Source organism: Strongylocentrotus purpuratus, unplaced genomic scaffold (genome assembly GCF_000002235.5).
Source record: "Strongylocentrotus purpuratus isolate Spur 01 unplaced genomic scaffold, Spur_5.0 spur5_scaffold_8, whole genome shotgun sequence".
Lineage (NCBI taxonomy): Eukaryota > Metazoa > Echinodermata > Echinoidea > Camarodonta > Strongylocentrotidae > Strongylocentrotus > Strongylocentrotus purpuratus.
Window position 1 is genome coordinate 18,095,772 of NW_022145614.1, and position 11,571 is coordinate 18,107,342.

Here is an 11,571-nt window from a genome sequence, read left to right on the forward strand (position 1 = left end):
GTTTGTCCAATTCTTGAAGATTTATAAAAGATCAGACACCAAATGCCAAGAGAATGTGACTATGGTAGAAAAAAAAAATTGAATCCATGCAAAATTAAAGTGATAAACTGGTTAATTGAAAGGCTGGTATAAAGTAAGCTCGGCCCACCATTGAAGAGAAATATAAAAACGATTTTGGACAAGCCTTCATTCTAATTTCTAACTTACATACTTTCATTTTCCATTCTGCGCCTCTTTATCGGACCATTGGCAAATGAGATTCGCAGAATATCATTGAGCATCGAATCTGATCCATTTATATTTGATCTATGTTTTGTTTTGTTTTCCCATGAAGGTTGAACAGACATCTCGTTCCAGGTCCTACACTAGCGTGTCATCGGCTCCCGTCAAAACTAAGAGACATTCCTTCTCATGTAAGACAGATTAATATATTCCTTTTAATGTAAACAGGATGCTACATGTATATTGTTCTTAACTGTTAAACTTGTAGCCTCTGATCTATAAACCACTACAAACCTTGCAACTTCACTACTAAAAGATTTTTTTCAATTTTTTTTTTCTCAAAGATGTTGCAAAAGTTTTGTTTGTGACGATTCAAGGTTATGATTATTTGTGGTGTAGGTTTTCTGTATGATCCTTTGAAAAGTAATATTAAGGTTTTGAGTTTTTATTAGTTTCCCTGTTCGAGAACATATTTCGTAGGCTGCAAATATACGGTAGCAGCGACATTACTGCTATAAAGTTGCAGGACCAGTAGCAATTTTGCCTATCGTCTGACGGAGACTTTCTACCCTGCTATCTCGGCTGTTTCTGTATACAATAATGTAACATTTCACTCAGGAAGAAACTACGTTTTGAAATTCAAACAGTCAGAACATAGGAGGTAATCCCTGCCATGCACTGTAAAGTAAAAAGAGCTTCTTTTGTGTAATTTTATGGCAATGCCCTAGTTTAATGAGTAGAAGAACAAAACTCCCGTACAACTTCATTTACACCTGGGGGGTGTTCACAAAGGCTAAGATCGACTTTAAGTTAAACCTAACTATGGCAGGCCATTCATGCCACTGGTTGCTGTCACCATTGATCTCTCAATTATGATCTTTAGATATTATTTTTGCCTTCAATAATGAACTATCAAATCAGGTAAATTCTGTAGATATGTGACCACAAATTGTACGTCCCTTAAGAAACAAATGCTAGAAATGGTTAGAGGAACTAGTGGCATGAAAGGCCTGCCATAGTTAAGTTCAACTTAAAGTCAATCTTAGTCTTTGTGAAACACTCCCCAGATATTTAAATGTATGATTAAGTATCTTGCATTAATCTTCTAATGTGTGAACAAACCCTACAGCCAAGGATAAAACCAAGGAGAACGACGGAGAGGAAGACAAACCAGAAGCTCCTCAGGTTAAGAAGAGACGCTGGGGATCAACCAAGAAGACCACTACAGATGATACCATGAAGACCAATGTCAACATCAGTACACAGCTTCTCAAGGTATGCCACAGGCCTGATAATTACCTGATTAAAATTTTTCCCAATTTTCTTTCTCAAAAGGGATGCCATTTGTTTCCCCCCGAATCCTCTTCTTTTTTTTTACTCAAAGGTGGCATGGTTGAGGGGGGGGGGGTTCCCCCTTTTTTTTTAGCGCTCACTTTCACCCCTGCATTTAACGGAGGAAGTCCATCCTGACACAATGTTTATTTTGATAGATTAGAAGCAGGAAATCAGAGAAACAGATCAGTGAAAGTTTAACTGTTTAAGCAGAATCTGATTTTGAATAAGAAAGTTACGAATCTTTGATCCTGCAATTGCTCAAACACAAATTTGCTACCATTTGACTATAAATCCTCCCATTTGCTCTTTACTAAAATTTTGTTTGGGAAAGTTTCATTCATTCAGGCAACCTATTGCAAATGTGTTTTACAAAATCTCTGCACGAATCTAGTGTATTTCTTCATTAATAACCAAGAAAATTAAGATTTATGGCATTTTGTGTACAGAGCAAATGAGAGAGGGCCTTGCAAGATATTTCACAGGCTCACATCATTGCCAATTTGTGTTTCATTTTTAGTAAATTAATTTCTTATTTTTAGTGGGAATTTGCTCACATTTCTTTAATCTGTTCCCCTCATTTCTGCTTTTATTGATACCAAATAAATATCAGGTTGACAATGTGGACAAAAAGTATTGGTGTTTGCTGTGAGTTTAAGGAATCTTCAAAACAATTAAGAGATTAAATAAGTCTCATGGAAAGTGATAATGACTGTTCGGGTTACATACCAAAATATGAGATAAGCATTTTAATTAGAGACTTTTGGTCTACTTTTGGATCCAAACTAGGACATCATTCCAGAGATCAAGGTCCCTTCGGCTGATCTGGAGTTGGACCTGGAGCCAGAGGGAGACCTAGAGGGAGAAGAGGCCATGGATGTGGGTGAGGTCAAGGAGACCAAGAAAGAGGAGGAGGACCAGGAGGAGGAGGAGAAACCGATGCCCATGGAAGATGAGGAGACCTCTCAAGAACCTCCCAAGAGAAAGTTCATCAGGCATACCATCACTGCTCCTGTAAGTTCGCCATCACCTTCGTCATCATCACCATCGTCATCATCATCACCATCGTCATCATCATCATCATCATCATCAACATCATCATCAACATCATCATCAACATAGTCATCTTCTTCATCATCATTACAATCATTGTCATTATCAACATTATTGAATTGTTATTAACAGGAAAATAGTAGTGATGATGACGACAAGAATAATGATGGTGATGATAATGATGATGCCCACGACAATGATGACAATGATGAGGAGTAGTAATGAAAATAATAAAGATTTATTTGATTGATCATAACTTTAAACTTTAATCTTCTTTGTGTTCCCCTCAAAATAATTCATCTGTTTGTTTTTCAGTTTTTATTTCACTTGTTTATCTGTGTGGGGTTTTATAAAAACTTAAAAAGTCAGCTAGACCAGGGTTATATTTTTCATTCAGTAAGTCACTCACTAAGGGTGCGTTCAAGCGACACTTTTTCACCCTAGAAACACTGCCTTCAAAGACGTATAGTTTAAAACACGGTTGCGTTCAAGCGATTTCAAGCGATTTCAAGCGATTATTCGTCTGTCGTAAGAATAAACGTGTTTAAAGACGCAAACATGAAAAAGAGAATCAGTGTTGATGGAAAATTGCTTGACGCTCTCCTGCAGTAACCGTGTTTTTAATGGCGTTTTGATTTGTGATTCATGTTTGTGATTCTTGCTTCAAAAAAATGCTTAACGCACCCTAAGAATGTTTCCATTTTCTAATCTCTGCAGGGCGATCTCAAGAGTGCTCCGAAGGTTGCTCTGCAAGATGAAGAGAGCGACATCGACTACGAAGAGGACGACGATGAGGTGGTGACCAGGAAGGTCCAACAGAGAGACGATGATGACGGAGAGAAAGAAGAGAAAGAAAACGGAGATGAGGAGAGTGAGAGTAGCAGCGACGAGGAAGACAACAAGGAGGAGACTGGAGAGGATGGAGAGAAGGAAGGGGAGGAGGATGGGGAGAAAGAAGAGAGGAAGAAAAAGAAGAAGAAGAAAGAAAAAACACCCAAAGATGAAGGACAAGAAAATAAGCAACCAGAAGTTAAAGGTAATTGATTTATATCATCCAGCTTATATGACATCATTTTACGTAGGAAACGGTTGCTTTGATATTATCAGTGCTCTATCAAACTTTATTTTGTGTTGAATCATGAGCGTAATATAGCTTTTCATTTATTGCAATCTAGACTGTTTGCTTTTGAAATCTCATTAATTGTGAGCAACAATATAGTGCTTACCAGGTACATAATCGTGGATCGCTCTAGGCAGATGTGCGAGAATTACTGAATAAAAATAAGGTTTCTCTATGTTATTATAGCATGAAGGATGTTTTAAGTGCTTAAGGATTAAATGTAATGATGGCTTTGTCTATGTAATAAAATATTGGGGGGGGGGGCTAAATTCAAATTCCTTTTTATATGTGAAGTAAAGGTACTGAGTGAAATTAGTACAACTAACTAAACCATAACCATTGCATCTTTTCACCAATTCAAATTTTAGCGAAAAAGGTGATTCAGATAAAGAGAGCAGTGCGTACAGTTATCGACGAACCGATCCGTCATGCCGGCCGTGACCAGAGCCCCTCCAAACGTCCGACCAGTAACATCGTCCATGTCATCAATCTGGTGCGACCTTTCACCTTACCTCAACTCAAGGAGCTCCTAGGACGCTATGGAACTCTGTCGGCCGATGGCTTCTGGATCAATAACATCAAGTCACATTGCTATGCTACTGTAAGTATCACTTGGCTACTGTAAAGTTGGATGCTTACCTTTTTTTACTAGCTGTAGGATGCTAAAAACAGCCTGAATTTTGATATTAACAGTATATCTTTTCAAAATGAACACATATATGTTCATCATTTGGAATGTGTCTGAGTGAGCGAGTTTTTTAAAAACTATCATTTAGCTGAAATAATGTAAAGGTGAGCTTTGATAATGTGTAAAAAGTGTTGTGAATTTCATATTTTGGCATGAGCTTGATTGAGGTGCAGATATATGACCTAGACGCTTCCCTTATTTATATTCTCATCTTTATCACTTTTTTTTGTGTAATAGTTTGAGAGCTCTGATGGGGCGGTGGTTTGCCGCGACGCCTTGCACGGTACCACCTGGCCTAGCAGCAACCCCAAGACATTACGGGTGGAGTTTGCTGACCTTAACGAGGTAAGGAATTGTCAATTCACATTGATAGTCATTTCCACCACATAGCAGACAGAGTGTAGGGATGATTTGTGATTTATTTTTAAGAAGAAACTTACAAATATAAGATGGGATTGAATTAACCTTTGAATGTCAAATTTTCAGGTATGAATGTATGATGAGAACATTTGCGAAAAATAGCTAAAATTGTGACAATTTATGGGCTTCTGTAAAATCTTTGTTAAACCTTTCATTTGATTTCTATGCACAATGTGTATATCACAGAAAATATTTACATTTAGTCTGTTTTTGTTCTTAATGTTACAGATAGGAAATATGGAACATAATATGCACAAATATTATGTGAAAAATAGTACATAAATAAAACTTTTAAAGGCAAAATGGAGTTATTTCTAATAATTTGTCAAATTATGAGTAATATTTCATTTGGGAATGGATGGATGTGTGATATCACTCTTTTAATGTGTGACAAGGAATTTCACTTTTAAAAGTTAAAAAATCAGCAATTATTCTTCTAGTTTGTCAATTTACGAATGAAAGTTGATATGATCATGAGTGTGTAGATGTTGGCTGCTGCTTCTTTAATATTTAATATGTGACAAACAATTTAAAGAAACTTTGCATTAATCATTCACTACAGTCCATTTGGAAACAAAGACAAAATGTAATTAATCCTAGTGGTGTGTCAGTCAATGTGTGACTATTATTAGGGATGTGTAGTGTACTATTCTCTATCTGATATTGACCTTGAAATATAGCCCTGCTAATATTGTGTGACTGAGAATTGAAGACCATTGAAAGTAGAGATGAGATAAGATTGTGAATGAAAGTTGACTTGAGAGGGTGTAGTGAATTTGCCCTTCTGAAGGGAATACAAGCTTTATGAACAGCTGATCGCTGTGGAGAATCATCCGCAACCTTCATATTAAATAGAAATAATAGACAATACTCCCACGATAGATTAAAACAACTGTAAAACAATTCTCTCTTGAGAGTTCAATGAGAAATGAGACATACTGCCAAGTACTGACTGTAAAGTGTTTTTAAGGTGGTTTAGTGCATTGTGTGTGAAAGAGGCTTGGAGGTTACATGGGCTGCTTTGCGTTAGCATTTAATTGTTATGGACATCACCGTGCAGCTGACATGGCACTCTTGATTTCATGCTCATCAAGTACGGAATATATATACATTTTGTCTTGTTAGAAAGTGGTATGTGTTCTATATTGACAGTTTTATCATTACTGCTTATCTGCTGTTGTGGACTTGTGTGTTAACTTTATTGAAGGACTGTTTGGAACAAATTTTTCCTATTGCATTGCTTACCAGGAGCTGGTTATAATAATCTTCATCCTTTCTTTAGCATTGATTTTATGCTGATATGTCTTTTGAGATGACTACATGTAAATATATGTTGACTCCTAGTTACTATATTGCTGTGAGTGCAGCAAACAAATGCAGTTTATCTAATGCCTACAAGAAACCAAAGGGTTTATGTATTAAGTGTAATTGAACAAGAAAATTCAGTACCGTAGTTAAGTTTGGTGAATCACTGCAGACATGAATGATTTTGGGAAATGTTAATTAGGGCTGCAACAAGTAGCCGAATGCTCGAGTACCCGCATGGTTGACAACTACTAGAGTACGATTTCTCTTAGTCTAATATTCGGCAGCAAAATTTTTTTTTTAAATCCCAGGCCGACCGTTACCCGTGCCAGGGAGAGCGGCGGCTGCTGGCATGGTGTCGTCGGTAAAATTGTTTCCCAACTCAAGCACTGTCAAACTCACCACTCAGAAACTGGGACCAAATGTCCAGATTTCTGTTTGGACTTGGAGGAAAATGGAATATTCTGCCATCTTTGGTTTTTAAAACAGCGTTGTTTACTGTTATTATTATTATTAAATCAGCGCCTTCAACTGCAACTCGAAGTAAAATTGCATGCGTTTTCGGCGATAGATCTGGGATACTTCTCCAGTGGTATGGTGGTGGCAACAAAAACAAAAAAAAATTAAAAAAACAAAGAAAAAATCATGGCTTCCGAATACTCGAGTATTCGCTTGTAAGACTGGGAGTGTACTCGGGTACCTCATTACACTGTTGTGCACAGCCTTAATGTTAATGAGCTTTGGTTATGGTAAAATATTATTTGTATGTATATCAGCTGTTGCAAAGGTATATGTGAGGTTGTTGATTGATTGCGCAAGACCTGTGTATCACATACATGTAAGTAGACACATTTCATATGATTGAAAAATTTCACACTAAATGAATTCCTTGGGAGTGTTTCACAAAGAATAAGATCAAATTTAAGTTGAACTTAACTATGGCAGGCCGTTCATGCTAAGGCTGTGCACAACAGTGTAATGAGGTACCCGAGTACACTCCCAGGCTTACAAGCAAATACTCGAATATTCAGACATTTTTACCGATGGCAACATGCCAGCGGCTGCCGCTCACCCAGGCACGGCTAAGCGTCGGCCTGGACAGATTTTTTTTTTTTTTTGCGGCCGAATATTCGGGTACGAGAAATCGTACCCGAGTAGTTGTCAACCGTGCGGGTACTCGAGCATTCGACTACACGTCGCAGCCCTAGTTCATGCCACTGTCTGCTCTCACCATTTACCGGCATTGGTCTCTCAAGGGACGTACAAATGATCATTCATTATTAAGAAGGAATTTTTTTTATCTAAAGATCATATTATATGGTGAGAGCAAACAGTGGCATGAACAGCCTGTCATAGTTAAGTCCAACTTAAAGTTGATCTTAGTCTTTGTAAAACACTCCTCAGGGCCCCATCTTACAAAGAGTTGATATCAACCACAATTATGTACATAGAGATAGAAAACTGCAAACTTGCGATTGATTGGTGGAATTGCGATTGATTTGGATCAATCGTAACTCTTTATAAGACGGGGCCCTGCAGATCTCCAAATACACCCATAAAATCTCAACACTCTTTCATCTTTAATAAACCCATCTTCAATTCAATTCACCCTCATCCACAGCTTCAGAGACACATGGGTGTGGTCGTTGCCAAGAAGGAGGAGGTCAACAAGGCGGAGCCCGCCCGGGAGCCAGCCACCAAGGACCCCGCGGTCCGGGGCTTCTCGGCCCGCAGGGAGCGCATCCTCCACCAGGACAGGGAGAAGGACCTGGAGCAGGAGAGAAGGACCAAGGAGCGAGAGAGGGAGAGGGAGAACTCTCGTAAGGAGAGGGAGTGGGACAGGGGCAAGGAGAGGAGCAGGTCACCCGAGAGAAGGAGGGGGCGCGTGACCCGGTCGCAAGAAAGGAGAGACAGACATGAAGGTATTATAATGCACTCTGAGTTTCTTGTTTAATCCATTCTCGATATAGAAGTGTATAATACTAACAAAGATATTATATTAATTTATAAGGTGCACATACCTCAATCTTCCAATACTAATAATAATATCAAATTAATTTATAAGGTGCACCTATCTCACATTTTTTTATAAAGGCGTAACAGCAATGATATAAGCCTATAACGCCAAATGAATCCTTTTTTCTTGGGGGGGGGGGGACATATTGGCAAAACTTCTATATTTTTCTTTTACTTTTGAAACAAAATGTCCTCTGTTGGAAATTAAAAGTTAAATAAAAATAAAGTTTGACAGAATCACCAATTGTTTTTAGAAAGCAAAATTTTTCACTTATCGTTAAGTTGGTATTTTTACTCCTCATTTCAATTTAAAATTACCGGTGTCATTTGACCTTGGGTTATCTACTGATCGTAAATTGTGCAGAGAGCACAAATACAACTTGTATTATATGGAATAGGAACAGCTGATCCACTCACTTTTCGAGGACAAGAGATCATTACTGTCTTTGAGTACTCTTTATTCCCAGTACATAATCTCAATTCTGAATTGTCGAGGGAGAGTAGGATATTCTTTCAAAAAAATAATGAAGTTCTCTTCGTTAGCAGTGGCTTTGAGCAGTATTGTTTTGAATATACATCAAGGGGTCAATAACTCCATTTTGGTCGTTTTGAGAAAAAGTGGTCTTATGTGTCACTGAGCACTTGGGCCGTAAGGAATTAAGTCTATGTTTCACTAGCCATTGACTTCAATGTGGTGTTGGGTAGAGTTAAATCTTTGTGTTTCCTGGAAAGCCCACATTTTTCTGAACATTTTGATATCAAATACTCATTTCGGCAAAATAACGTCTTTGTGTCACTGAACCCTTGACATGTAGTAAAGAGTGTCGCTTATTGATGTGTGTCTTTATATCTAGCCATAGAAGTGAAGAAGGAAGTTGATGAGCCCCCTGCCAAACTGTTGGACGATCTATTCCGCAAGACCAAAGCTACCCCATGTATCTACTGGCTACCTCTGACCGAAGAACAGGTGGGTCCTCCTTCTCTTTCAAGGTCAAGGAATCCCATGAAATGCTAAGAATCACCACTCTGCAATTTGACAAATTCACATTTATGTATATCTCAATCAACTGGTCATGCCAGGTTATATTGCTCTCTTTTAGTTCACATGTTTTATTGTATCTTCAGTTCTTTATGAGTAATTGTTGTATTCCTGATGGAAGGAGGAATATATCATTGAGTAGATGACTGTATTATTATCAAATTCAGATGTACAATCTTTGTCTGTGTCATATGATTGTGATGGTGACAATAACTACTGATAATGTGTATCAATTTCCATACTATGTAATGCACATAAATTGTGCAGTTTGGCGATTGTTGACACATTATGCCCATGACTTGGTTATTGCTATTTTATTGTATGGAAGGAGTATAAAGAAGTGAGCGCAGACAGTATGAAATGCTCACAGAACTCAATTTCATCTGACCATCGTATTGACTCATAAACAAGAATGTGGAAACTTTGTAGAGTGAACCGTACCTGTATGATAGCAATAGTGGGTTCTTGTATAGTGCTCATGTCTGTCAGATTTGACACTCCTGGGGGGTGTTTCACAAAGATCCTAAGTTGGACTTTAAAATTATGGAAAGCCGTTAGCATCTTTGAAAATATTTTTAAAAAGTTATTTTATAAGGCATAAAATGTTGATTAAATTAATTCTTATTTTCTAATATCAAGGAGATTTCATGTTCTTTATGTGGAATTTATGAAAAGTCTAAAATACTTGAATTTTTTTCTTTTGAATATATTTCATTATAAGGCTACAAATGGCTATTCATAATTTTTTAGTCCAACTTAGAGTTAAGTTCGACTTAAGATATTTGTGAAACACCCCCCTGGAGCTCCTCAATTATGACTTCCTTTTGTTTTCCTCTTGACAGGCCTTGGAAAGAGACAAATCTAAAGCCAAGCTGGCCCTGAAGAGAGAAGAGAACCGCAAGATCGCCCAGGAGGAACGCTTCAAGGGCGGACGAGATCAAAACAGGGACGATAACAGAATGAGACGAGAGAGGGAACCAGAGCGCCCCCGCGCCGCCGCCAGGGAGAGGTCGTGGAGCCGCCAGAGGCGAAGCAGGAGTCGTAGCCGTGGCAACAGAAGACGATAGAAATTATTGATCGTTGATGTAAATAGACCTGTTTACTCACGCACTCAAATTCATTCATGTGTGTATTTTATTTACAGGGATGCCAATTTTCAGGCAATATCCTGATTTCAGTCCCTGGCAAGTTATTTTCATACCATAGTTTAGGCTTTTTTTGTGTACAAAACTAGCTCATTCTAGGTGATTTTCAGGCCCTCTGATCAATTCTAACTGACATCCCTGCGTTTAGAACTCAGAGCCTTTTTTATGGAGAGCTGTGATCGATGTGAATTGTTCACAGCTTCATATTACTGTCATCACAAATGTGTACTAAAGAGATGGGCGTTAGTAAGATTTTGATTGATTGAAGGAATAGAGTCCAGGGCCGCATTTCACAAAACCTGTCATCAAGGATAAATGATAGTGTTTGTTATAAGCTAGTGAAATCCTTGCTTCTGATTGGTTATCAGCAGATTTGTCACTGATTTTTGTCATTTATCACTGAAAAAAAGGCTGTGTGAAACGGGTCCCTGATTTTCAACATGTGCGATAGCATCTCAATGGATGAAAACCACCTTCACATCACCGTTTGTTGCTATGTCTGGCAAGGTTTATGGTCCTTCTTGGCAATTTTGTATTCATGGCATGAGATTTGAATGCGTTGGTAAACTGGTCTATCGCTTTATATTTGTAGTATGTGGCTGAGAGGTGTAATATAAGTAGATGCTGCATTGTGGATGCTGGGATATAGTATTTTGAGCATAAATCTAGCATCGTTATGCCATCATTCCTTTAGTTTGGAAAATGACTCATCAAATAATGCTATTTTCAACAAATACAGAGAAGAGAGAGAAAGTATGTAGAAGAAATTTAAACAGTATGTACAAAATAGAATGCTTTGGGTGATGCCTGTGTCAGTTTTATCACTTTAAAATTTCTATGTATTAGATGGAACAAGATTTTAGCTCTTTTTCTTGAAGGTTTTTTAATTCTTCAAGAAAGGATAGTTTTTGTTATTCTACCGATCTCACATTGGCATTTGGAGCACAAAGAACCTGTTATGAATCAGGGTCAAGTTATTGCACTTAAATTACAAACTTTATTTCTTTACTTGAATATCGTGAGTAAGCATTTATATGTGACATTATCAATTAAATCAAAATATCCGCAAGGAAATCATGTTTATCGAAACATAAGTATTTGTTGTGAACTATAATTGTACTTGATACAAAGAAATTAAGTTATCTATAGAGTAATAGCGAAGCAAGACATATTTAGCAATAAGTCATAAACAGCATGAATTGTTATTATTATTCTAAAGTGTATAATATGT

General features: G+C 37.6%; 1 protein-coding gene across 2 annotated transcripts in view; it reads left to right on the plus strand.

The window, feature by feature from the left end:
* LOC591423 (apoptotic chromatin condensation inducer in the nucleus) overlaps positions 1-10,277 on the plus strand; it is a 29,311-nt gene extending 19,034 nt beyond the window's left edge. For both annotated transcript variants that reach the window (XM_030975990.1, XM_030975991.1), the window contains exons 6-14: positions 335-413; positions 1,352-1,497; positions 2,344-2,568; positions 3,325-3,643; positions 4,096-4,328; positions 4,653-4,760; positions 7,762-8,062; positions 9,011-9,123; positions 10,038-10,277. In XM_030975990.1, the coding sequence (XP_030831850.1) occupies positions 335-413; positions 1,352-1,497; positions 2,344-2,568; positions 3,325-3,643; positions 4,096-4,328; positions 4,653-4,760; positions 7,762-8,062; positions 9,011-9,123; positions 10,038-10,262 (1,749 nt within the window). In that variant the 3' untranslated portion in view covers positions 10,263-10,277. The remainder of the gene's footprint in view (positions 1-334; positions 414-1,351; positions 1,498-2,343; positions 2,569-3,324; positions 3,644-4,095; positions 4,329-4,652; positions 4,761-7,761; positions 8,063-9,010; positions 9,124-10,037) is intronic.
* Positions 10,278-11,571: the final 1,294 nt, after the last annotated feature.